This window comes from Canis lupus, chromosome 24 (genome assembly GCF_003254725.2).
Source record: "Canis lupus dingo isolate Sandy chromosome 24, ASM325472v2, whole genome shotgun sequence".
Lineage (NCBI taxonomy): Eukaryota > Metazoa > Chordata > Mammalia > Carnivora > Canidae > Canis > Canis lupus.
The window spans coordinates 4,947,489-4,975,324 of record NC_064266.1 but is presented as its reverse complement, the minus strand read 5'-3'; the positions used below and the strand labels follow the sequence as shown (position 1 = coordinate 4,975,324).

Below are 27,836 nucleotides of genomic sequence, written 5' to 3'. Positions count from 1 at the left end.
TTTTTTTTTTAAGATTTTTATTTATTTATTAGAGACACAGAAAGAGAGAGGGAGAGAGAGAGAGAGAGGGAGAAGCAGGCTCCATGCAGGGAGCCTGACGTGGGACTCGATCCCGGGTCTTCAGGATCACGCCCTGGGCCAAAGGCAGCACTAAACCGCTGAGCCATTGGGCTACCCAAAATTTCCTTTCCAAAACAGAATCTGTCCTCTACATTATCAGGTGACACCTTCCCTTGAGTGAAAGCAGCTTTATTACAGATGATGCCAGGGCTCCACCTGAGGGTGGTGTTCAGGCATTATATTTTTCAAAACTCCCGGGTACAGCCAGGGTCAGAGGAATCACAAGAAGTCACCATAGGATAAATCAGGGAAGGTTTCAGGAAAGAGAACTGAGAATCTGGACTTGAAGGATGGACAGGATTTAGAAGTCAAGGAAGAAGAGGAGGCAAGGTATTCCAGATGAGGTAGGGAGTGGGATAGAGTGGGTGGGAAGTACCATAGAGGAAAAAAAAGAGATTGATAAAAGAGGCAAGGAGTCTTTTTAGAAAGCAGGCAATCCAGATTTTTAGATGGAAACTCCTAGTTATTAAATGCTGAGAACTCTTTCAAATACGAACCTGAAGGCTGGCCATACTGAACATCTGTATGCCAGATGGCACCCCTGCCTATATGCATGGAAAATCAGCCTGATACAAGACCATTTTTCTTTTGAAAACCTCCCTCACTGCGGCCAGGGCCACTCACCCAGTGACCAAGCCCCTGGTGCTCTGACCTCACTTCCTGCTCCCTTCCCACTGGCCCGCCTTTCGCCAGCTCCTCCTCTCACCTACTCCCTCAGGGAAGCTCAGGCGGTCTCTCATCCCGAAGTCTTCCTTGTTTTCTCATCTCCAAGCCCCTGGGACCTGCCCCTGGCATAGAGCAAGCATCCCTGGACACTTACGCAGGGACCCCTTTGCATTGTTACTCTGAACCTCCAAGGGCGCGAACAGCTGATTTCTTGGTGGATTAAGTCACGGGTGGGGCAGAGAGGAACTGTCAGCAGAGGGCTCCAAGGAAGAGCGGGCGCCCCTCCAGAGGCAGGGTGGACCGAACCCACCACGGACAAGGCAATCGAGCAAAAGAAGGGAACGATTTCATTTTCCAAAAGCTAAGAAGGAATTTTAGGAAATCCTTGTCTTTCCCTAGCTCTCCAGGCCACGTGGACGTTTCTTTGGGTCTTCCTGGAGAAGAATGAAACTTGTGAAAGCCTACCTGAGGAAGGTGAAGAGGGGCGCGAGGGTGCCGGGTGTCAACACCCTCCGCGCGCGACTGGTGGGCGGCAGCCCGGAACAGAGACCCAGAGAGCTTGGCTCTACTCCGACCTATGGTCTAGGAGGGAGGGTCCTGGCCTCCAGGGCACAGGTGATAGTCTGGGAACTTTGGGGACTCCAGCGGAGGAAAAAAGGCCCCAGGGAACCCGCAGTGGCTATTTCAGGTGGAGGGTGCTCGGAATCCGAGTCCACACCGCGCCGGGAGACCTTGGGAACGCTGCGCCGCCTCCCTCAGCGTCGCCCTCTCTATGGGTCCCAACGGAGTTAAAAGGACACCCGAGCCGATCGCTCACGGCCCGCCGGACGGTGCCGCGACCTCACCGACCCACGCCGCGGTCCCTCGCCAGGCCCGGAAGCCGAGCCGCACCTCCCCTGACGCGTTATTTCCGCCCGCCGGGAGGCGGGTCGCCACCGGATGCGGAAGTCACTGCAGGGGTCACTGGGAAGTGTAGTCTCCGAGGCGGAGGCGTCAGAGAAGCGGGCACGTCAGGGCGAGAAGCTTCACCTGGGACCCTCTACGTGTTTTGCGAACGTGGTTTTAAGAAACAATACCGGATCCAGGTGCCGCGGTGGTAGTTCTTTAGTGATCGGGGCACGTTACCTAGACACAGCTCCCTGGAAGGCCAATGGCTGTTGTGGGCGGTCAGGGCGCGTGTGGTTGCGTGGAGCATCCTGGGAGGGGTAGTCCCGGCGCCACGCCGAGGATGCTGGGTAGTGTAGTCCCGGCAACCTACAGAAGTAGGTCCCCAGCTGGTGGCTGGAGTGACCCCTTGTTCTTTGGTGGAGCTGGTGAGTGAGCCTCCTGCGGGACCCTTGCGGCAACCGTGCCATCCCTTCCTGGCGCGCGGCAAGGTAGGTCCTAAAAGGCTGGTGTATGGGCTGAGGCTGGGACGGTGCAGATGGCGGGGAGAGGAGGTAGCGGTGGGGACACGCCGTCGTGGCTCAGGCCGTGCTCTCCCGGATGTCTTATTTTGGGGGGTGTGGGCGCGCATCCCCGAGGACCGTGGGTAGAGCTCAGCCGCGAAGCCGGGTGGTGCTGGGTGCTGGGCTTGGGCCTTCCGTCCAAGGGTTCCTGCGAGTGGAGACAGGTTCGGCCTTGGCCGAAATCGCGATGTTGGGAGAGTGGTCGTTCATGTCACAACCACCCGGGTTTGCGAGGAGTTCAGTAAGTAGGCTTTGGGGGCCGATATTTGCCAGGTGCCGGGGCCAGGTGTCCTGGGTTTCGGTGGGTGGATGTTTTTCGGGTGCAGCCACCCCTCCGCTCTGCCGAGGCGGGGCGGCAGGCGGCTGGCTTGGCAGACGTGCCTGCCTTCACTGGGTGTGGAGTGGCCATTTTGGCGCGATCCTAGGCTCTCGGTCTGGCTGGTCGCCCTTGGGTTCCGGCCTCGGGGGAAGAGGTCGGGTTAGGGTCCCCTGGGCAAGTTTTTCAAAGGTCCCGAGGATCTTCGCCGACCACTAGAATCACAGATTCCCACAGCCCTGGTGTGAACAGGCTTTGGAATTTTAGGGTCCATTTTAACTTTGTATTACAGAGAAATTTCAAACAGCCAGAAGTAGATAGAACTCCATAAACTCATCACTCAGACTCCGTGCTCATCACCTTAGGACCAATCTTGATTCTTCTCATAGTGGGTACACTTAATGAGAAGAATCAAGATTGGTCCTAAGAGATTCCCCTTACTGGTTAGGCATATGGCCCCTACAGCCTGATTCATCTAGGCTCAGTCATGTTATAGCTCTGCCACCTTGGGCAAGAGACTGACCTGTGTCTCAATTTTCCCATCTGTAAAATGAAGATAATAAATTGTACTTCATTGGTTGAGGAGAGTTAGGTGAAACTCATACAGTGGCTGGTGTATCCTCAGTGCCTGATTCTTATTAAAAACAAAGGTGAGAGAGGATCTGCTTTGCTCTGCCCTGCTCATGCTCAGGGTCAGTGGCATGTCAGGGCAGGCTCTGTTCCCAGCAAGCTGCCCACAGTCTTTTCTTCTGTGATAGGTCCATTTCTTTGAGGAAGAGGAGGCCCTACCCTGCTGGAGTGTGAGGGTTTCCAGTAACTCTTCTGAACCATTTTTGTCCTTAATCTGCCCTCTGTAGCCCCTGCCTACCTGCCCATCTAGGACTGCCCGGTGGGCAAAGAGAGGACTCTTGGGCTCCTGACAGTCCAGCTTCAGGTGGGGACCCCTTTCCTGTTTGCATGCCGAACCACGGTGAGTTTCTTTTGCACAACTTTGACACCTTGTGCCCTACAGGGTCCCATCCCCAGGAAACAAGGCCTGTTGTAAGAGTGACAATTTTCACAGGGACTATTCTTCAGACCTTGTGTCCTCATTCGTAATCCCTTCAATTTCTCCATGCCTTTCTGCTTTAGTATATAAACCCCATTGATTGAGCTCAGATGTGATCCCACTGCAGAGCATTCCTGGATTTCCCCAGAGAGTACTTCCAGTCTGTCCTTGTCAGCAGCGGAACACTTGACACTATCAGGACTCTTGACTCTCAGGCTACATTATGACTGTCCAACTGTCACGTAGTTCTTTGAGGATTGGGCACCTCATCCTTCTCCTCTTGAGTCACTAACAATACCTGGCACCTGGTTAGATTAAGCAGGTGATGTAGTGTGAAGGCACTTGTTGTCCTTGCTGGCTGGAAGGGAAGTTCCGTCAGGGGGGTGGGGGGAGGCAGGGGAGGTTCTGATTGGAGAGGCTTGGGTTGGGCATTGTTGGAATGAGCCAAAAATGACAAATTAGTGAGTGTGGCCTTGATCTGAGGACAGGAGGGAACAAGGCAGTGACATGATTTCCCCCTCTAGCTATGGCTCTGCATCTTTCATTTCCATCAGAGCTAAGCTTGAAATAATTGCCTCTGCTGCTGTCTCTATGTCTATCCTTCCTTCATCTCTTAAATATCCCAATGAAGCCTTTTCAGCTCTACCTACTGAAAAACATTCTCATCAAGGTTGTCCATCCTGTCTGTGGCAAATGTCACAGTCAGTTCTCAGCAACATTTTACATAGTTGTGTACTTCTTCTCCTTAAAATATCCTTTCACGTGGTTGCTCCTGGTTTCCAGGTTTTCCTCCTACCTTGTAGGCCACTCCTCCTGTCCCTCTTGCCAGCTTCTCTTCTCCCAAACCCCCACTGTGGAAGACCCTGGTTCTTGGACTTCTCATCTTCTCCAGCTACACTGTCTCCTTGGTGGCCCTGACTCCTCTCCAGGCCTTTTTTTTTTTTTTTTTGAAATTTTTTCCCAAGGATTTTATTTATTCATGAGAGAGACACACAGAGAGAGAGAGAGGGAGAGAATGAGAGGCAGAGACATAGGCAGAGAGAGAAGCAGGCTCCATGCAGGGAGCCCGATGTGGGACTCGATCCTGGGACTCCAGGATCACGCCCTGGGCCAAAGGCAGAAGCTCAACCACTGAGCCACCCAGGCGTCCCCCATCTCCAAGCGTTAAATGCCATCTCTTTTAGGTTCAGCCTAGATCTATGCCTTTCACCCCAGCTTCCAGTCTCCTGCTGTCTACATCGAATTTCTTCTTGGATATGTCTTTGGCATCCCAAACCTAATGTGTCCAATAACAGAATCTGATCGCCTCCCCCAAATTGCTCCATCCCAGTGGAGTATAGACCACTCTTTCAGGGAGTTTAGCTCCAATAGGGAGCAGTGACATGATATCTCCTTCTTCCTTCAGATTGCTCAGGCTCAAAACCTTGGAGTCATTCTTAACTCTTTCTTGCTCTTATACTCCATCCCCACTAAGCAAATCTGGACTTTAACCATCTCCAACCTCCACTGCTTCCACTGTGGCCTAGATTACCACCATCTCACCTGGCTCACCTGGATGATCATAGCTCTTGCATGATCTCTTTGCATCTTCCCTCGTCCCCCTAAAGTATATTAGTCACTATAGTAACCAAAGAGATCCTTTAAAATGTCAGTCAAATAATGTCATGCATTTACTCAAAACCTTCTAGTTGCTGCTTATCTCAGACAAAGTAAAAAACCATTATCCTACAGGGCTGAGTATGATCTCCCCCAATGTTTACACTCAAACTTTCTCTCTCCCACTTGGTCTCAAGCACAGCACACCAGCCACAGTGAACTCTGTACCTTGACCATGCACTGGGTCTTGCCTGTGATGCTCAGCATACCAGCCATAGTGAACTGTCTCTTTTCAGAACTACCCACTTGGCTCACTCCTTCACATGCTTCAGATGTCACCTTTTCAGAGAGACCATGCCTAACCAGACTCCCCCATTCCCTGCCCCCAGATAAATAGATAAATAAATAAATAAATAAATAAATAAATAAATAAATAAAATTCCAAAACTCCACCTCTGTTACTTTTCTTCTTCTCTGCCATATTGGTCTTCATCTCACTCATCACTTCCTGATGTACTGTGTGTTTTATTCATTAAATTTGATATGCCCGTCTTCCTTCTTTGGATTTGTGTGTCAATGAGGGTAGATTTTTTTTTGTTTTTGTTCACTTTTGTATCCCCATTGTCTAAACTAGTACCTATCATGTAGGAGAAGCTTAATAAATACTTTACTGAATGAATGAGTGATCCAACTGTACGTATCTAGAGCTAATTCTGGGAGGAATGGATGAGGCTGACTGTGATGTCGGGAGAGGGTCTGCAGACCCTGCCAGGAGAGACTGTGGCCATTGTCCTCCTCCCCTAGCTGGTGTGGAAGTGGGGAGGAGTTGAGAGAGTTCTCAGAAGTAGAATCAATCAATCTTGGTAATGGGCTTGCTGTGGCAAGTGGGGAAGTAGTCCTGGTGCTGGAATAGGCATGTGGGTGGGAGGGAAGGTACCTCTGTCATTAAGAAAGTTGCAGAGGGAGAAGGCATAGCATGTCTGGAAGGGTTCTGATTATTGATTGCTGCACCACAAACCACCCCAAAACTTAGTGGCTTAGGAGAATCAGCATGTTATAATTTCTCACAATTCTTTGGGTTTACTAGGATCAGCTTTGTGGTTCTTCTGCTCTGTGTGAGTTATAGATCTGGCTGTGGCCACAGTCCCTTGGAGACTTGTTTGGATTGGAACATCAGAGATGGTTCCCACATGTATTTGGCCCTTTCTAGGATGGCTGGAAGGCTGGGGTCAGCTGGGACAGCTGGGCCTCACTCTCCATATAGCATCAGGGCCTCTGCCTCTGCATGGTCTTTCCAGCAGAGGAGCTGAACTTTTTACATGGTATCCTGGGCCTCCCTAGAACATAAGCTTTCTAGTCTTCTTAAGATTTAAATCTGTAAAAAAAAAAAAAAAAAAAAAAAGATTTAAATCTGTAACTGACACAGTGTCACTTGTACCACATTTATTGGCTAAAGCAGGAAAAGGCCAACCAGAACAAGCTCCCAATGTTTGAAGCTGGAATAGTTTGAACAGCAAAATAGTAATGATACTCTATTATAACACATAGAATAAGATATGAATCCATACTGATAGAAATAAATAAATAACTGAATAAATTAAAAATGAGGGAGAAGGAACAACTCTTATAGAATAATTAATGAACTTAGAATTTTTTTAAAAAATTATTTATTTATTCATGAGAGACACAGCGAAAGAGAGAGGCAGAGACATAGGGTGAGGGAGAAGCAGGCTCCCTGCAAAGAGCCTGATCAGGGACTCAATCCCAGATCCCAGGATCACGCCCTGGGCCAAAGGCATACACTCAACTGTTGAGCCACCCAGGCATCCCTGAATTTAGAATTAAAAAGGGAAATAGAACATCTTTTGGTTAAATACCACAGTAATACCAGGCATGGACACATCCCACCAACACATGCTAACATTAGTGAGTGGAAGTTTGAAGAGAAACAAGGTATTTGTATAATCTCAAAGTATCTATCTCTCCCAAGATATTTATTAATTTTAAGAACCCAGCAGACATTGCCATAACCAAGTGATCAATATCAAGCTTAATATCATCAGTAATGAGACGTATCAATATCATTAGCCCCTTGATGCAGTGCACTGAAAAGGACATGACATCACTTAAGAGGTAATCTAGCCAAAAATGAACTTATCTCCCTCTGATCATGAAAAAAACATCTGACAAACCCAAAATTGAGGGCTCTTCTTCAGAAGTGTCAAGTTCATGAAAGACACATTTTCCACATTAGTGGAAAAACTGACAACATTTGATTAAGGACTGTGCTTTAGTCAATGCTAATTTCTTGGTTTTGATCATTGTTCTATGGTTTCCTAAGATGTTAACATTAGAGAAAGCTGGGTAAAGGTTATATGAGAATTGATATTTTTCAAACTTCTCTGTAAGCCTAAAATTAGTTCAAAATAAAAAGTTTTGGGGATCCCTGGGTGGCTCAGCGGTTTGGCACCTGCCTTCAGCCCAGGGCATGATCCTGGAGTCCCGGGATTGAGTGGACCCTCCCTCTGCCTATGTCTCTGCCTCTCTCTCTCTCTCTCTCTCTCTCTCTCTGTGTCTCTCATGAATATGTAAATAAAATCTTTAAAAAAAATAAAAATGAATAAAATGTTTTTAAGAATCCATCAATCTTATATTCTTGAGAGTTTTTTTTTTTTTAAAGATTTTATTTATTTATTCATAGAGACAGAGAGAGAGAGAGAGGCAGAGGGAGAAGCAGGCTCCATGCAGGGAGCCTGATGTGGGACTCGATCCCGTGTCTCCAGGATCACACCCCAGGCTGCAGGCGGCACCAAACCGCTGCACCACCCGGGCTGCTGGAGAGTTTTTTTTAAAGTAAGGAATGAGTGTTGAGTTTTGTTAAAGAATATTTCAGCATGAAAAAAAAAAGAATATTTCAGCATGTATAAAAACACTTGGTTTTCCTCCTTAGATTTGTTGATTAATATGGTGTGTTATAGTAATGGATTTCCTAATGTCACACCAATATTGAATTTCTGGGAATCCCAGAAATTGTCTTGGTGAAATATTTTCTTATGGTTGTGTTGGAGTCTCTTAACTGATATTTCTAGAATTTTGCTTCAATATTCACAAGTGATAATGATCTTTAATTTTCATTTTTTTGAACTGCCGTCAAGTTTAGGTCTCAACATTAGAGTTGCTTTCTAAAAAGAATAAGGAAGTTCCCTTCATTTTTCAGGGTTCTGGAATAGTACTTAGAGCATTGGGATTATCTGGCTTGAAAGTTTGGTAGAATTCCCTGTTACCACCTAAGGTCAGTTATATTTCCTTAGAAGTCATGCATTTCATGTAGGTATATAAATTTTTTTATAGAGGTCTGAAAAATACTCATATAACTTTTTAAAAAATATATTCTTGTGATTCAGTAGTTATTTCCCCTTTGTTTCTTATTTTCAGTATTTATGCTTTCTCTTAAGTTAGCCATGTTTCACCAATTTTTTTTTGCAGAAATTAGGATTTCAGGGGCGCCTGGGTGGCTCAGTGGTTGGGTGTCTGCCTTTGGCTCAGGGCGTGATCCCGGTTCCAGGATCAAGTCCCACATTGGGCTCTGTGCGAGGAGCCTGCCTCTCCCTCTGTCTCTGCCTCTTTCTCTGTGTCTCTCATGAATAAATAAATAAAATCTTTAAAAAAGAGAGAGAGAGAGAAGAAATTAGGATTTCACTTAATATACTTTTCTGTTTATTAATTTCTGCTTTTATTTTTATTAAAATATTTAAAACTATACATTTCCCATACTTCACTGTTTTAAATGAATCCCACACATCTAGAATGTTTTGTTTTTAGAAATTCTGTGAATTTTAGAAATTCATTTGTGTTTTCCCTCTAACTTCCACCTAATCCAACATTCAGTAAACTTTTTCTACTTTCCCTTTCCCTTGTCTCTCCTCCCGTTTTAGTGGCATTTCTACTTTCTCAGGACACATAGCCATATACCATTAGTATATATTTTTCTTCCCCATTCTTACCCACCATGTAGTGCTAGATCTACAGTTACGTATACTAAATACTCACCATCAGTTCTTTTTTTTTTTTTTTAAGATTATTTATTTATCTGAGAGAGAGACAGAGATAGCGAGAGAGTGCAGAGAGTGCATGAGCAAGGATGAGAGGGAGAAGCAGGCTCCCAGCAGGGCTGGATCCCACGATCTTGGGATCATGACCTGAGTTGAAGGCAGATGCCTAATTGACCGAGCCACCCAGGTACCCCTCACTATCAGTCCTTTACCTGATTTACCCTGTCCTGTCTTAACTATGTTTTAATATTATCTTCCAGTAGATTCCTCACAAAGAGCTTATGGCTCTGGAACTCCCCAAGCTCTTGCCTGTGTAAACCTTACTTGAAGGATCCCTTGGATGAATATGAAATCTTTGGCTCATAATGCCTTTCCTTTAAGTTTCTTGTAAATGTAGCTCCATTGTCGCCTTGCTTTGAATGACTATTTTTTTCATACTTTTTTTTAATGGGATAAAATATATATAACACAAAATTTACCATTTTAAGTGTATAGTTCAGCATTAAGGATGTTCACATTGTTGTACAACCACTGCACTCTCCATCTCCAGAACTTTTTTCATCTTTCCAAACTGAAGCCCTATACCCATTAAACAATAACTTTCTATTTCCCCTTCCCCTGAGTCCCCTTTCAACCATCCTTCTACTTCTGTCCTTGTGAATTTGATTACCCTAAGTACCTCATGTAAGTGGAATCATACAATATTTGTCTTTTTGTGTCTGATTTATCTCACTTAGCCTAGTGTCTTCAAGGTTAATCTATGTTGTACCATGTATCAGAATTTCCTTTTTATATCCGTGTGTGTGTATGTGATTTTTGTTTATCTATTCATTTGTTGATGTATGGTTAAGTTGTTTCCATGTTTTAGGTGTTATGAATACTGCTGTAAACATAACTGTACAAATATCTGTCCAGTCCCTTCTTTCAATTCTTTTGTAATATACCCAGAAGTGGAGTTGGGAGATAAGAAGTGGAGTTGGGAGATTATAATTCTATTTTTAATTTTTAGAGCAACCACTATGCTGTTATCCATAGTGGCTTCACCATTTTACATTCTGAGCATTACATCAGGGTTGAATGATGATTTTGATAATTCTGATAGAAGTCTGATATATTTTTTGCCTAGATCACTTGTTCTTAAAGGCCTGATAGCTTTTCTAGTAGATATCTTGAAGTTGGTGGTTGTGAGTAAACTTCCCTGGTACTCTGTAGGTCTTTTCATAATTTAGGTTCAGGTCATCTATTTTTGAAGTTTTCTTGGGCTATAGTTGTTTTTTTGTTTTTTTGGTTTTTTTAGATTTTATTTATTTATTCATGAGAGACACAGAGAGAGAGAGGCAGAGACACAGGCAGAGGGAGAAGCAGACTCCACACAGGGAGCCGGATTCAGGACTCGATCCCAGGACTCCAGGATCACGCCCTGGGCTGAAGGCAGGTGCCAAACCGCCTAGCCATCCAGGGATTCCCCTGGACTATAGTTTTAAATATTGTTTCCCTTTTTGGGTTTTATCAGAAACTACAATTACGTGGGTGATATTCCTTTTTTTTTTTTTTTTTTTGGTCTGATTTCCATTTCAACCACTTTTTCTCTAGCCTGTTCTTTATTTCATTTTTATTCTCTTTTTTTTTTTTTTTTTTTTTTTTTTTTTTTTTTTTTTTTTAAATTTTATTTATTTATGATAGTCACATAGAGAGAGAGAGAGAGAGGCAGAGACATAGGCAGAGGGAGAAGCAGGCTCCATGCACCCGGAGCCTGACGTGGGATTCGATCCGGGGTCTCCAGGATCGCACCCTGGGCCAAAGGCAGGCGCCAAACCGCTGCGCCACCCAGGGATCCCTCATTTTTATTCTCTTAAGTGGTTTTCCTGCTACACTTCAATGCCCATCCTGTTTTCAATCTATTCTTTGCTGTCTGGTAACTTAGTTTCATTTCTTTCTGAAATTCAGTTAACACTCATGTTATTTTTTTGCCCATTTGTTCTTTGCCTTTTTTTTTTTTTTTTTAATTTATTTATTCATGAGAGACACAGAGAGAGGGAGAAGCAGGCTCCATGCAGGGAACCAGATTCAATCCTGGGTCTCCAGGATCACACCCTGGGCTGAAGGCGGCGCTAAACCGCTGAGCCACCCTGGCTGCACTTGTTCTTTGCTTTTGAATTTTGTTTCCAGAGTTGTTGAAATATAGTTGACATGTAACATTGTATTAGTTTAAGATGTGCAACATAATGATTTGATATATGTATGTATTGAGAAATGATGATCACAATAGGTTTAAGTCTATTCATTTCCTCAAATGTATAAAATGTTACAAATTCGAATTTTTGATTCTGGGTGATTTCTCATATGCTCAAATATTTGAGGATATGCTCAAATATTTGAATTCAGCTTGTAGTGTTTTGTTACGTAGTGTTTTGTTACGGCTTTTTTTCTGTCATCGTTTTTTCTCTTTTCCTTTTTTGGGGGAGAAGGGAGGTGGTGTAGTTTTTTTGGTTTTTTTTTTTTTTTTTTTTTTTTTTTTTTTTTTTGGTGTAGAATTTTCTTTAGCCGAACTTTGGATTCTCATTTTCTGTTTTCTGTTTTGGTTTTTTATAGAGGATGACTACACATCTGCATTTCTGTAAACAACTGTCGAATTCTGTGTTGTTGACATTTCCTAGGTCAGGGAACCTGTTCTGTTAGTGTAACTAGTTGCTTTCTTTGTTGGATTGCAGGAGGAAGAGAGATTGTGTGTTCTTTTTTTAAATTCTCTTCTGTTTTGCAGGACCCTTTATTTCTTCCTTGCTTATTTTTCCCTTTACCTTGGAGTTTCCAAGAGGCACCTTTTCCTTGTAATCCCACCTTTCCCTCTGGAGCTTTCCCTCTCCAAGACTTCCTGTGCTTGTTCTGCCTGCCCTTCTGCCTGCCCTTTAAGTCCCTTCCCTGTGGTAAGTGCTCTGACCTATCGGTATGCCTTTTCAGCATTTTCTCATGAATGGTAACCTTTCTTTTCTGATGGTTGTTTTCCACCAACTTTAAATCCACACTAGTGGTGCCTCTCTTCTCTCTTTCATGTAGTTTTAACCCGGAGCTGTTCTACTCTCTGATGGCTTCATGTAGGAAATATAGGAGACAGCTCACTGGTTTAGTGCTTTATGCTTTAAAAAACATTTTTTTTGCCCTTTTGTTTTTTAATAGGTGATTTATTCACAGGTAACTTGAAGTTAGAGTATTCTCTAGGTATGCTGAAAGGATGTATGTTTTGTGTAACCTGTGTTTCAGTAGGAGCTTATCTGAGGTATTTAGCAATCTTTTACTTGATTGGACTCAAGCTATACACTCAGGCTTACCTGTGAACAGTAGCAGAAACCTGCGCAACTCCTTTCACCTTCGTTGGTTGTTAGCCACCTGAACTTTTTGTTCTCTTGCCTCATGTATTCAGCCACCTTTAGGCGGTGCTTGTGTGTAGCCCTGAGGCTCCATGCATAGTTGCTGCTGCTTTTCTAGGATTCTGCCATACAGTTTCCAGGAAGTCTGGAAGCCACAGACTTTGGATCTATTCCTCATGTGCCACACGGACTGGGGACTGCCCTCAGATGAAAACCATGTTCAATACAGTATGTGTCCCTTCTTTCAAGGGTTGTACACCCTCTAATGCTGCTTCTGGTTGCAGTATCTTCAAATAGTTGTTTTTTATATTTTGATCAAGATGTATAGTTATTCGGAAGAGGGATAGTTTGATATAAGCTGTTCTCAGAATGAGAATCTAATGCTTCTGGTTTTTAATTTATTGTTTCTTGTTCTTTTAAAAGGACACTTTCTTCTCTTTTTCTCAATTTTTGTTTTTTTCCTACTTTCTGGAGTAGAAGGCAAGTGAAAACAATTAGTTGTTTTTTTAAACCCAATACATTGATAATTCAAGAAACTGGCATTTCCCCTTTGTGATTTCTTATTTTGAATATTAATGCTTTCTCATTTCTTAAGATAGCTGTGTTTATTTCACTAATTTTTTAAAAAATTAGGACTTATTACAATTTTTTATGTTAACTAATTTCTGTTATCTTTATTAAAATATCTAAAGCTATCCATTTTCCTCACCTCACTTTTTTTTTTTTTTTTTTAAGCTTTTATTTATTCGTGAGAGAGAGGGAGGCAAAGACACAGGCAGAGGGAGAAGCAGGCTCCATGCAGGGAGCCCAATGCATGACTTGATCCCGGGACCCCAGGATCACGCTCTGGGCCGAAGGCAGGTGCTAAACTGCTGAGCCACCCAGGGATCCCCTCACCTCACTGTTTTAAATGAATGTCACACATCCACAGTGTTTCATTATTATTTTTAGAAATTCTGTGACTTTGTGTTTTTCCCTCTACCACTTAATGCAACATTCAGTAAACTTTTTCTACTTTCTCCTTCCCTGTTTCTCCTCCCATTTTAGTGGCATTTCTACTTTATCAGGACACATAGGCATACCATAAGTATATATTTTTCTTCCCCATTCTTCTCCACCACATAGTGCTAGGTCTACAGTTATATACATTAAATACTTACCATCAGTCCTTTACCTGCTTTCCCCTGTCCTGTCCTACCAAGTTTAATAGTCATCTTCCAGTAGATTCCTCACAAAGAGCTTATAGCTCTAGAATTCCCCAAGCTCTTGCATATGGTAAGCCTTAGTTGAGGAATCTCCTGGATGAATCAAGTATTATAGAAAGTGTGGAAAGGGGTGTACTATATGTGGTCATCAGGATTATGAATTGGTCAGCCTTTGGGGGGCAGTTTGGTGGTGTAAGCGTATGTTCAGTTTTATGTCCAGAAATTCCACTCCTTTAGCACTTATACAGAAGGACTGACATGTTTGCAAAAAAGTATTGCTTATAACCTTTTGGTGATAAACACCACAGTCTATCCATTGACAGAAGAATACTTTGTTAAAGAAAACGTGGTCGGGATCCCTGGGTGGCGCAGCGGTTTGGCGCCTGCCTTTGGCCCAGGGCGCGATCCTGGAGACCCCGGATCGAATCCCACGTCGGGCTCCCAGTGCATGGAGCCTGCTTCTCCCTCTGCCTGAGTCTCTGCCTCTCTCTCTCTCTCTCTCTCTCTCTGTGACTATCATAAATAAAAAAAAAAAAAAAAAAAAGAAAAGAAAAGAAAACGTGGTCTGCTGATGGACACAGTATAACAATTCTTAAAAAGAACAGAGTTAGGCTGTGAGTACTGGTGTACACAAATGCACCTAAATTAGAACAATACAGATGGGGGACACCTGGGTGCCTCAGCGGTTCAGCATCTGCCTTTGGCTCAGGGCATGATCCTAGGGTCTGCGATTGAGTCCTACATTGGGTTCCTAGCGGGGAGCCTGCTTCTCCCTCTACCTGTGTCTTTGCCTCGCTCTCTGTGTCTCTCATGAATAAATAAATAAAATCTTAAAAAACAAAGAATAATACAAATGGTTTTTATTTATAGGAAGGTAACATTGTTTGCACATGTACCCAAATACAGATGAAAATGAAGAGACAAAATGATAAATCAAAGAGCACTCACAAAATAGTTAACAGTAGTTACACAGGTGTGGTCCTGGGGCAGAGTCCAGAAAGAGAACTAAACCTTTTCCTTTATAATCTTCAGACTATTCAGGGTTCTTTCCAACACTAACAGAGATGCTAATTGCATGTATAATTAAATAGAATTAAATTAAACCACAGAAATAAATTTCTTGAAAAATGTTCTTTGATTTCCCTTATGATTTGCCATTTCATTTCTTTCCTGTCACTTCATCTAAGTCATAATATTTATTTGTCTAATCTTTGTCATAATTTATTATTTTAAAATTGATAATTCATTCTTGCCAATTTCTGTCCTTGGTTATTGCTCTGGGTTCCACTAGTTTTGTTCTCAACACAGTGTTTTAGTTTTTTAATTTTTTTATTTTTTTTCTGTCCTGGCTCTCCAGTGAAAAATTGTATTTTTTTTTTTTAAGATTTTATTTATTTATTCATGAGAGACACCGAGAGAGAGAGGCAGAGACACAGGCAGAGAGAAGCAAGCTCCATGCAGGGAGCCTGATGTGGGACTCAATCCTGGGACTCCAGGATCATGCCCTGAGCTGAAGGGAGGCACTCAACTGCTGAACCACCCAGGCATCCCACATTTTACTTTTTTAATGAAAAATCTCAAATGTAAAGGAGACAGTAGTATAATGACCATCCTTATGTATATAATCTTGATTTAATGCTTCTTATTTATCATGTTGCATAAGTTTTTTGCTGGTTAAGAATTTTAAAATAATTTTTAATGGGAGAATTCTAGACATGTTCAAAAGAAGCAGGAATAGTATAATAAAGTCTAAGTTTTAACAGTCATCACCGTGTTGCAATCTTGTTTCATGTTTTTATCTCATTTTTTCTGAAATGTTTTTAATCATTTCCATCCATAAATACTTCAATATGTATTTCTTTAAAAAAAAACAACCAGAATACCATTTGCACAACCCCTCAGATTCATAGTGCAGCATTTAACATCATCTATTGCCAAGTAAATGGCCTCAAAAATGCTCTTTTACATTTAATTTGTTGTGATCAGGAGAGTGTGGAACCGAACCTGCTGAAGGTCTGGCTTCCTGGACCTTCTTCCAGGGCCCTAGTTGAGACTTAGACTGTTAACATTCCTCAGCATGCCACCCTTCCCCCAATTGAGGCAGGCCCTGCCTCATTCATGGGGCAAGCATTCCCACCTGACACCCTTTCATTTCTGTTTTCCTTACCCAGATCTGCCTTCTGAGATATCCTTCTTTAGGGATACCAGGAAAAATGGCCACAGGGTCCCGGAAAGCCAGGGTAATGGTGAGTGTCTTCTGTATTTCCACACTGGCTATCTCAGGATAGACACATTCTCTTATCCTGACTGCCTTGTTGGTCCTTGACAGAGTCTAGCATTAGTCCTAGAGGCATGACTAACCTTACCTGAAGCCTGTTCCACCCATAATGTAAGTCACTCACCAAGTGGCTAACTGTGAATAATGCATAGTTCTACAGGACAGGATACAGGCTACATTCCTTTGTTCAGCTTTAAAACTTTTACAAGCTGAGAGTGACATCATGGAAAATAATAAAGTAGGAAGCACCAGAAATCTGTCTCCCCACCTAGACAACAATTGTACTGGTAAAATCTGTCTGATATAACTATTTTGGAACTCTGGGGTCTAGTTGAATGCTTGCAGCTTCCAAGGGAAGGTTTGGAACAGCGAGTTTCAGCTTTTAGTGCACCCACCCCCACCCCCATGGCAGAAAGCCATACATATGTTCCTGAAGCAGTTTGCACACAGCTTGCAGAGGCCAGAGTGGGCAGTAAGGACCTTGTCCTCCAAATGTCGAGGATCTGCATTCTGATTCCTGATTGCTTCTTCTGATTACAGAAATGGGGCACCATTATTACAACCCCCACTGGCTGAAGTAGGAGCTTTAAAGAACCAGATCCTTGGAAGTTTATTCCCCTTTATTTTTTTCCTTTTTCATCTTTTTCATCAGACATTTCAAGACTAGAACATCCAAAACGATTGCACTTGCAGGGGATTTAGAAAGTTACCATGCATGCCCATGGAAAGGCACAGGATCAGAAAAGCATAAGAAAGACCTGAGAAAACCCTAAGTTTATACCTCAGGCTGAATCCCAGCAGAGACAGCCTACCACAAGTTTAAAACCACCCAGTAGATACCTGGGAATCTGAATGCGAATGTTGCCATATTATAAGATTCAGATATCCAGTCTTCCACAAAAAGTCATGAAGCATACAAAGAAAAAGGACAATAGAGTCCATTCAGAGGGGAAAAAATCAATAGAAAACTATCCCCAATAAAGGCCAGATGGTGGGACTTACTAGACAAAGACTTTAAAACAGATGTCTTCAAGATTCTCTGACCTAAAGGAAGACATGAACAAAATTGAGAAAATTATATTAGGACAACATAGAAATAGAGACAGAAGATATAAAAAGCAACTAAGAAGCTCAACAAACTCCAAGTAGGATAAATTGTCAAAGAGACTCACACCACAATACAGTGTAACCAAACCCTTGAAAGCCAAAGGCAACAGAGAATCTCAAAAGTATCAAGAGAGAAGCAACTTGTCACATACAAAGGGTCCTCTAAAATCTATCAGCAGATTTCTAATCAGGAACTGTGGAAGCCAGAAGACAATGCATTGATATATTCAGTGCTGAAAGAAAAAACTGTCAACTAGGAATTCTATATCCAGCAAAACTTCAAAAGTAAGGGAGAAATCAAGACATTCCCAGAAAAAGAAAAGGTGATACAGTTTGCAGCCACCAGACTTACCTTGCAAGAAATGCTAATGGAAGGCTTTCAGGTTGCAATGAAAGGATACTAGACGGTTAGTTGATGATGTATGAAGAGATAAAGTTCTACAGTAAAGGTAAATAATTAGCAATTATGTAAGCTAGTGTTATTGTTACTTTGGTTTACACATTTTTTGTTTTCCACATGATTTTAGAGACTAATGCCTTAAAGAAAACACAATTATGAGTCTATATTTTTGGACACAGGCCATAGAGGTGTAATTTTATGATTTTAATAACTGACAGGAGATTAGGATGGAGCACATAAGAAAAGAATTGTGCATGCTATTGAAGTTAAGCTGATATCAATTCAAATTAGGGTGTTTTAACTTTAGGATGTTAAATTTAATCACTGTGATAATTCTAATGAAAATAGATACAGAATGTATACAAATGGATATGAAGGGGTGCTGGAGTGGCTCAGTCAGTTAAAGTGTCCAATTCTTGATTTCAACTCTGGTTGTGATCTCAGGGTTCTGAGATTGAACCCCATGTCAGACTCCATGCTGGGCATGCAGTCTGCTTAAGATTCTCTCTTACCCTCTCCCTCTGCCCCTCCCCCTGCCCCTCTCTTTTTCTCCCTCCCTCAATCTCTAAAAAAAGAAAAAAAAAAAAAAAGGAAAAATATCTCAGGCAATAACAGTTTTACCACTTAAGAATCTAGAAAAAGAACACACTAAACTCAGGGTAGCAGAGGAAGGAAATAGTCAAGATTAGAACAGAGTTAAATAGAGAATAGAAAAATAATAGAGAAAATCAATAAAACCAGAAACTGGTTCTTTGAAAAGCCTACCAAGGGATCCCTGGGTGGCGCAGCGGTTTGGCGCCCGCCTTTGGCCCAGGGCGCGATCCTGGAGACCCGGGATTGAATCCCACGTCGGGCTCCTGGTGCATGGAGCCTGCTTCTCCCTCCGCCTATGTCTCTGCCTCTCTCTCTCTCTCTCTCTCTCTCTCTCTCTCTCCCTGTGTGTGACTATCATAAATAAATAAAAATTAAAAAAAAAAAAGATTGAAAAGCCTACCAAAATTGACATAACTTTTAGCTAACTTGACTGAGAAAACAAAAAGTCTCAGATTGCTAAAATCAGAAGTGCAGGTGGGGCATTATTACTGATTCTACAGAAATAAGGGGGTTTATACAAGACTATTATAAACTATTATACCCCAACAAGTGGGATGGCCTTGATGAAATGGACAGCTTCTTAGATACAAAAAAAAAGGGATCCCTGGGTGGCGCAGCAGTTTGGCGCCTGCCTTTGGCCCAGGGCACGATCCTGGAGACCCGGGATCGAATCCCACGTCGGGCTCCCGGTGCATGGAGCCTGCTTCTCCCTCTGCCTGTGTCTCTGCCTCTCTCTCTTTGTGTGTGACTATCATAAAAAAAAAAAAATTAAAAAAAAAATAATAAAAAAACCTCAGAACAGAATCATTAAGAAATAGAAATTGATAGACCAGCAAGGGCCTTGAATCAGTAATCAAAAGCTCCCAGCAAAGAACCACCCTGAACCATCACCTTCACTGGTGAATTTTATGCATTTAAAGAAAAACACCAATTCTCAAATATCACTGCCACCCCCCACCCCAACTTGAAGAAGGAATACTGCCTAGCTAATTCTGTGAAGCCAGCATCACCTTGATACCAAAACCAGAAAAAGGCAGTAGAGAAAATTACAGGCCAATATCCCTTGTGAAAACAGGTGCAAAAATTCTCAACATAATATTAGCAAACCAAATTCAGCATATTAAAAGAATTATATGCTTTTCTACACTAGTAAAAAAATTCTATACTTTGCATAGAATTATACAGCATACTAAAAGAATCCCACCAAGTGGGGTTTAGTCCTAGACTGCTAGGATGGGTCAGCATGTAAACATCAATGAATATACCGCATTAACAGATGAAGGGCAAAACCCCTGTGACCATCTCAACTGATACAGAAAGTACTTGATAAAATCCATCACTCTTTTATGATAAAAACACTCAATAAACTAGGAATAGAAGAAAACTGCTTCAACATAATAAAGGTCATTTGTGAAAACCTCACAGCTAACATACTCCATGGTAAGAGATTAAAGGCTTTTTCTGTAAGATCAAATATGACAAAGATGCCGACTTCTGCCACTGCTGTCAAACACAGTACTAGAAGTTCTAGCCAGAGTAAGTAGGCAAGAATTTTTTTTAAAAAAAGACATCTAAATTGGGGGCATCTGGGTGGCTTAGTGGTTGAGTGTCTTCCTTTGGCTCAGGGCGTGATCCTGGGGTCCTGGTATCCCAATGGCTTTTTTTTTTTTTCCAGAAATAGAAAACTTGATCCCAAAATTCATATGAAACCTCAAGGGATTCTAAATAGCCAAAACAGTCTTGAAAAGGAACAAATATGGAGGGCTCATAGGTCTTGATTTCAAAATTTACTACAAAGCTATAGTCATCCAAGCTGTGTGGTACTGGGATAGAGATGGAATTACAGACTGACAGACTAGAACAGAGAGCCCAGAAATAAACTTGCATGTATATGGTCAAAATGATTTTGGACAAGAGTACCAAGACTATTCAGTGGTGGAAAGGACAGTCTATTTAATAGACAGTGCTGGGAACCTGTATGCCTACATGCAAAAGAATGTAGTTGGACCTCATGCCATATACAAAAATGAACTCAAAATGGATTAAAAACCTAAACAAGTAGGAACTAAAACTATAAAACTCTTAGGAAAAAACAGTTTCTTAGGGGAAACTTCATGAAATTGGATTTAGTGATGATTTCTTGGATATTACACCAAAAGCTCAACAACAAAAGAAAAAATAGCTAAATTGGTCTTCATCAAAATTTATGACTTTTGTGCAAATATATTTGCAAATCACTGGTAAGTGATTAATATTCAGAATATATAAAGAACTCAACCCAACAAAAATACAAACACCCTAATTCAAGAATGGGTAAAGAAAAGAACTTGAATAGATATTTTTGCAAAGAAGTTATATAAATAGCAGATAAGCATGTGAAAAGATGATCATCATCACTCATCATTGGGGAAATGCAAATTAAGTCCACAATGAGATGCCACTTTACACCCATCAGATGGCTTATTACAAACAAAACCAGCAATGAGTGTTGGTGAGGATGGATATGGAGAAATTAGAATACTTCTGCATTGCTAGTGTTGTTGTAAAATGATGCAGTTGCTGTGGAGCACAGTGATTCCTGAAAAAAATGAATATGACTTTGCTATTTGCTCTTGTAATTCTACTTCTGGGTATATACCCCAGAGAATTGAAAGCAGGGACTCATTATACACCAATTTGTGAAGAGTATTATTCAGTCATTAAAAGGTGAATACAAACCAAACCAAATGTCCATCAATGGATATATAAATATATGAAAATGAAAATATATATTTATATATACATAAATATAAAACTGAATAATTTTTAGTCTTGAAAAGGGAGGAAATTCTGAGTTCATGCTTCTACAGGAGTGAAATTAGCCAGACACAAAAGGACAGATATTGTATAAGTCTACTTATTTGCAGTATGTAGAATAAGCACATACATAGAGATGGAAACTAAAGTGGTGGTTCCCTGGGTTTGAGAGGAGGAAGGGTTATTATTTAATGGTTACAGACTCAGTGTTGGATGATGAACAAGTCCTGGAGATACAATGGTAATGGGTGTACAACAGTGTGAATGAACTTAATGTTACTGAAATGTATACCTAAAATGGTAAAAATAGTAAAATATTTATCATATATATTCTACAATACAGATTAAAAATCTGTAGGCTGCTACATTCCTCTTCTATATTCTACCTTTTATTCATTCCACCTCTTATACATTCCACCTTTTATACATTCTACCTCTTCTGTATTCTACCTTTTATTCCTCCCGGGTTGTCCTCCCTGTCTGCATTACAGCATCCTCTCTTCTTTGCTCACAGCGTCGTCTTCTCTGCTCCCCACATGCTTCATCTGGAATACCTAACACTTCCCTCTTCTCTTGCCCATCCTTTAGGATAAAAGTTCCTGGGTCTGCCTCAGGACCCTTTTCCTGATGTCTGTATTTCCCATGTCCTCCATTTTGAAATAGAGTTAAGGAGATGAGTAAAACTGGATGGGGGGATGAGAATGAATATAGCGATGAATTTGTAGGTTGAGTGGCCACGAAGGTGCACCCTGAGCATCCACAGTGTAGGGCCATACATTTAATATACTGTTATCTATATTTCACTAATTGACCACAGAGGTGGGCCCCAAACCAGGAAGTACGCCCAAGACCATGCTCTTCACCACTGCCCACTTATGTCTCTCAGATCCAAGGAGGCCAAGGGACCATGGCATCTAGGGAAAGGACTGAATTATAGGTTAGCCTGTGCTGTTACTAAATTGTGTGCACTTTAGTCATTCAGATGCTCAATACTAAGATGATTGGTAATATTATTTGATCTTTTAAATTCTTAAAATTCGAAGTCTGTTATGCTTTTACTTTTAATTATTATATGTTGTTTGCTCTTCTAGGTTTTAAGATTTTATTTATTTATTCATGAAAGACACAGAGAGAAGGCAGAGACATAAGCAGAAGGAGAAGCAGGGGCCTCACAGGGAACCTGATGTGGGACCTCTTCCTGGAACTCTGGGATCATGCCCTGAGCCAAAGACAGACACTCAACTGCTGAGCCACCCAGGAGTCCCTCTTCTAAGTTTAAAGTTCCTGAAAGTTAGGGACTCTTTTTTTGTTTGTTTTTAAGATTTTATTTTTATTTTTTGGAGAGAGAGAGCAAGGGAGAGTGAGAGAGCACAAGCAGGGGAAGGGGCAGAGGGAGAAGCAGACTCCCCACTGAGCAGGGAGCCAAACACGACACAGGGCTCAATCCCAGGACCCTAGGACCATGTCCTGAGCCAAAGGCAGACAAGTAACCGACTGAACCAACCAGGTGCCCCTAGGGACTCTTTTTTGCATATATTCTCCACGCAACCCACCGAAGATCTTAAATGTAGATTCAAGATTCACAGCTGTTGGCTGGATAGCAACAGAGTTTCAGAGGTTTTGAAAAACATGGTATCAAGGTCATAATCAAAGGCAGAATTTTTTTTTTTTTTTTTTTTTTTTTTTTGAGAGATAGAGAGCATGTGAGTGTGAGGAGCAGCAAGGGAAGGGGAAAGAGAATCCGAAGCAGGATCCACGCCCAGCAGAGTCTGAGCAGGGCTCAATCCCATGACCCCAAGATTATGACCTGGTCAAGAGTCAGATGTTCAACCAATTGAGCCCACCCAGGCACTCCTAAGATTTATTGATTTATTTGAGAGGGGGGTGGTATGCATGAATGGGGGGAAGGGCAGAAGAAGAGGGAGAGACAGTCTTCTCAATAAGCATGGAGCCCAACACAGGGCTCGATCCACAATCTTGAGATCATGACCTGAGCCAAAGTCAAGAGTTGGATGCTTAACCAACCGAGCCACCCAGGCACCCTGAGGACAGAATCTTGCTAGCTCGCCAAGCCTCCTGCAGGGCGGCCTCTTCCTTTCCCTCAGCCTGAATCATGGGCAAGGCTGGCTCCTCGGTGAGCAGGGCTGTGTTTTCTGTTCCAGGCACACATGGCATTCAGAGATGTGGCTGTGAATTTCAGCCAGGAAGAGTGGATGCTGCTGAGCCCTGCTCAGAGATCCCTGTACAGGGAGGTGATGCTGGAGAACTACAGCAACCTGGTCTCACTGGGTAAGCCCTAGAATCCTTGAGGACTCACATTCTTGCTGCTGGGCATTTGAGGCTATGCTTGAAGCAGCCATCTTGCTTTCTGAGTTGGCCTCTGTGCCCCTCACCTATAGCCACCTTGTTTTCTTTTCCTGTGAGCAGGAATTCCATTTTCTAAGCCAAAACTTATCACCCAGCTGGAGCAAGGGAAGGAAAGCTGGAGAGAGGAGGGGAAATGCTCACCAGCCCTCTGTCCAGGTGAGTGGGGAGTGTGGGGCAGACGGAGCACAGAACTGCAGGCAGCGCACGGTGGGAGACAGGAGGCATTGCCCAGGTGCTGGAGAGGGCGGCTTTCCTGCTTCTCCTGACCTCCTGTGCTGTATTTGCGTTGCCTGGTGTGGCCTCCCTTCTAGACCTTCATCCTCACCTGAGAGCAGGGCTGTCCTGGTATCTCTCATCTCTCTTTCTTCCTCCCACTATGTTTGCCCTCTTTACTTCACTCAGTTTTCTTCCACATCCACGGGCATCTTTCTGTTTTTTCCTTTTTTAAAATATTTTATTTATTTAAGGGGGGGCACCAGCCAGGTGGTGGGGGAGAGGCAGAGGGAGATACAGACTCCCAGGACCCTGAGATCATAACCTGAGCCAAAGGCAGCTGCTTAACTGACTGAGCCACCCAGGTACCCCTCATGGGCTTCTTTCTGTTACTGTTTTTTAAAAGGATTGAGCAAGAATGTAAGAAAAAACCCAGTGAGCTACAGAAAGAAGCTTGCAGATGGCCGCCTTCTCTTTATGTCCTCACATGGCTTTTCCTTCGTGTGTGCACATCCTTGCTGTCTCTGCCTCTTATAAGGACAGTAGTCACATCGGATGAGGGCTCTACCCTTATGACCCCTTTTAATCTTAATTACTTCTTAATTAAGGTTTAACTTAATTACCTCTTTAAAGGCCCCATCTCCAAATACAGTAACATTCAGAACCAAATGCTAGAATTTAGATGTGAATACAGTTGGTTTTTAAAAGCTCAGTTCATTAATCAAGAAAATTGTGTTGAGGTTGGTCCAGTACAATGACTACCTGGTTTCTCAAATTGTTTGGTTGTTTCTGGCCTTCTGAAGACTAGAACCAGCTATGATAAAACTATACACGCAGTGTTAACATCTTCTACATATGAGGTACTATAAGAAGAAATTTTTGCTTCTATACTGATTTCTGGGGAGATTTTTATTTAGATTAATTATGAAGATTAACAGGGTTTAAACTGGTCAGGGGTACCAGGAGGGACCATCTTTGGGCGACTAGACAGTGCTTGTGTTGTCCATTACCTGTGGCCTCTTAGAAATTCTAGCACAAAGTAATCCTCCAATAAATATTTGTTAGTGAGTGGAGGAACTCCAGGCATCTCACAGACCATCTCTAACCATTTTTATGCTGCTTCCTACACTGGGGGTTCTCCATTCTGAGTGAGTGCTCTCTCCATCTGTCCCTTTGTCCTCAGTGGGAAATAGGGAAAGACCTGACATTTCTATACAGGTCCTGTGATCAGATCTCTGTCAGTCAGAGAAAATAGTTGTGGACACGGTCTCCATTGTGTGGGTGCTGGCTAGGAGACAGTCGCGGGAGCTGAGGAGGACTGTTGCTTAGTGGCCCTATTTGAAAGAGCCGAAATTGCCTGTGATGATCATAAAGCTGGCTGCATGGGAGAGGCTGGAGGGTGGGTTTTCTAGGCCATAATGGAAGAGGCTGGAAAAGTACATCATTTAAAGGAAGCCTTGACTGGGTAGTTCTCAAGTTGGAAGCATTTTGAAGAGCAGGGAATCAAGCCTCATAGCCCACGAGGCAGAATTGCTGGGGCTGCCCCACCGAGTCTCTGCTCTGACTCCTGGCTTTTCTCTCTGCAGCAGAACCAAAGCCAGAACTCCACCTCTGTCCTCTCTGCCCTTCGGATTTTTCCAGTCAGAAACGCCACACGCAACACATGCTGTGTAATCACCCACCCTGGGTCTTCGCATGCCTGTGTGCAGAAACTCATGTTGACCCAGGGGATCCGTGCCCAGGGGCCCAGAAGCAGCAGCAACATGCCTCTGATCCAGAGCCCTGGAGTGATAAAGCGGAAGGTCAAGAGAGAGAAGTTGCCAAGCCTTTGTTTGGCAAGACAAAGAAAAGGACTTCGGGAGCATTCTCTAGGCCACCCCAAAGGCAGCCAGCCAGCTCTCGGAGTGGCGTCAGAGGCATGGAAATAGGGTCTAGCCCCGTTCCGACAGGGAACCCTGAGGAGGCCGACCGACTGTTGAAGAGGATAGAAGTTTTAGGATTTGGAACGGTCAACTGTAGAGAGTGTGGCCTGGGCTTCAGCAAGATGACAAACCTGCTCAGTCACCAGAGGATTCACTCCGGGGAGAAGCCATATGTGTGTGGCGTGTGTGAGAAGGGCTTCAGTCTGAAGAAGAGCCTCGCCAGGCACCAGAAGGCCCACTCGGGGGAGAAGCCGATTGTGTGTAGGGAGTGCGGCCGAGGATTCAACCGCAAGTCCACGCTCATCATCCATGAGAGGACCCACTCGGGTGAGAAGCCATACATGTGCAGTGAGTGCGGGCGAGGCTTTAGTCAGAAGTCAAACCTCATCATACACCGGAGGACACACTCGGGGGAGAAGCCCTACGTGTGCCGGGAGTGTGGGAAAGGCTTTAGCCAGAAGTCTGCTGTCGTTAGACACCAGAGGACACACTTGGAGGAAAAGACCATCGTGTGCAATGATTGTGGACTAGGCTTCAGTGACCGGTCGAACCTCATCTCACACCAGAGAACACACTCCGGGGAGAAGCCTTACGCCTGCAAAGAGTGTGGGCGCTGCTTTAGGCAGAGGACGACCCTTGTCAACCACCAGAGGACACACTCCAAAGAGAAGCCTTATGTGTGTGGAGTGTGTGGGCACAGCTTTAGCCAGAATTCAACCCTCATCTCACACAGGCGGACACACACCGGGGAGAAGCCTTATGTGTGCGGGGTGTGTGGGCGCGGCTTTAGTCTGAAGTCACACCTCAACAGGCACCAGAACATTCACTCAGGGGACAAGCCCATTGTGTGCAAGGATTGTGGGCGAGGCTTCAGCCAGCAGTCAAACCTCATCAGACACCAGAGGACACACTCAGGGGAAAAGCCCATGGTGTGTGAGGAGTGCGGGCGAGGCTTCAGCCAGAAGTCAAACCTCGTTGCACACCAGAGGACACACTCAGGGGAAAAGCCGTACGTGTGCAGAGAGTGTGGGCGGGGATTCAGTCACCAGGCAGGTCTCATCAGGCACAAGAGGAAGCACTCAAGGGAGAAGCCTTACATGTGCAGGCAGTGTGGCCTAGGATTCAGCAACAAGTCAGCTTTAATCATACATAAACGGGTACATTCAGAAGAGAAACCTTGTGTGTGCCGAGAGTGTGGCCAAGACTTTATCCAGAAGTCACACCTCCTCTTACATCAGATGACACACCAGGGGGAGAAGCCTTATGTGTGCAAGATGTGCGACAAAGGCTTCAGCCACAAGTCCCATCTCAGCAGACACAGGAGGATGAAATCTGTCCACTACAAACTGCCACTCCCGCCTGACCCTGAGGCCTGTGCAGGGCAGTCTTCTGACCTCTTACACTCTCTTTGAAAGCGAAGATGGTAGTGTGGACTGAATCATCAAAATTGTTATACTTTGATGAAATGGGGTAAGAAGTACACTCCATAAGTGGTCAAAGGACATTTGACTTAGCTTTCTCCACACTTAAGTCTTCATATTTTATGGCCTTTTGTTCTAATAAACATTGATTGCTTCTTTACATATCTGTAACCTTGACTGCATACCTCATTCACTCGTCTGTAAAGATAGAGAACAAGGAATGGTACAGGTAGCTCCTAAGTCCACTATTCCACAAGAATTCAATTCCTTGGAAGACAAGAACTAAGTCACTAGAACATTTACTAGAAAATCTGGTCCTTGGTATAGGGGGAACATTGAGGAACTATATTCAGGGATTTCAGGTGAGGGGGGGAATCTTCCAAGTGTCTTCCAAAAATCATGGCTTCCTCTAGCCAGCCCACTTTGATCTGCAACTACACCCTTCTCGTGACTTCTGTCACAGCTCCCTTTCTTGTTTCTCTCCTTCTGACTTTCAAATGTTGCCTTTGCTGAATCATCCCCTAACCACCTTAAATGATTTTTCTCAGGTTTTATGTAGTCCCTGGTCCTCCCATCATGGAGCCCCTTCAACAGTACATTGTCCCCAGCCCTCCAGTCCCCAGGTCTGGTCTTTCAGCTGTGGCCAATCAATTCTTGCATCTCAGAGCCTGGGGTCTCCAGTTATGTTCATATCAGACCACCAAGAACATGGATGATCTCTAACCACCCCTGGCCATACCACCTTACTGGCACTCCAATAATATAATGACCTTTAACCGCATGTTCTCCTCAGTCCTCCAATAACAAGGAGAAGACTCTTGAACCCACACTTCCAAATCAGTCCTGGAATACCAGAGTTTAGAACTTATAGTCATGCTCCCCAGCACTCTGGCCCAGGTCCAAGCCCCATGCCAGCCATCCA

The 27,836-nt window shown here is 43.4% G+C and overlaps 2 protein-coding genes across 11 annotated transcripts in view; one reads left to right on the top strand and one right to left on the bottom strand.

The window, feature by feature from the left end:
• ZNF133 (zinc finger protein 133) lies at nt 1-27,074 on the top strand. Of its 10 annotated transcripts, none has more exons than XM_035705744.2 (7): nt 1-2,162; nt 3,408-3,520; nt 15,988-16,062; nt 16,747-17,650; nt 23,154-23,280; nt 23,419-23,514; nt 25,158-27,074. In XM_035705744.2, exons 5-7 carry the CDS (start codon nt 23,160-23,162, stop codon nt 26,903-26,905), a joined length of 1,965 nt encoding a protein of 654 aa, XP_035561637.1. In that variant the 5' UTR covers nt 1-2,162; nt 3,408-3,520; nt 15,988-16,062; nt 16,747-17,650; nt 23,154-23,159; the 3' UTR covers nt 26,906-27,074. The 10 variants fall into 10 exon arrangements, with proteins under 10 accessions (XP_035561637.1, XP_025324995.1, XP_025324990.1 ...); XM_025469210.3 differs by having other exon boundaries at nt 16,635-17,650; XM_025469205.3 differs by lacking the exon at nt 16,747-17,650.
• DZANK1 (double zinc ribbon and ankyrin repeat domains 1) overlaps nt 6,542-27,836 on the bottom strand; it is a 110,843-nt gene continuing 89,548 nt past the window's right edge. Inside the window, exon 25 of the mRNA XM_035705726.2 lies at nt 6,542-6,569. Coding sequence (XP_035561619.2) covers nt 6,557-6,569 — 13 coding nt within the window. The 3' untranslated portion in view covers nt 6,542-6,556. The remainder of the gene's footprint in view (nt 6,570-27,836) is intronic.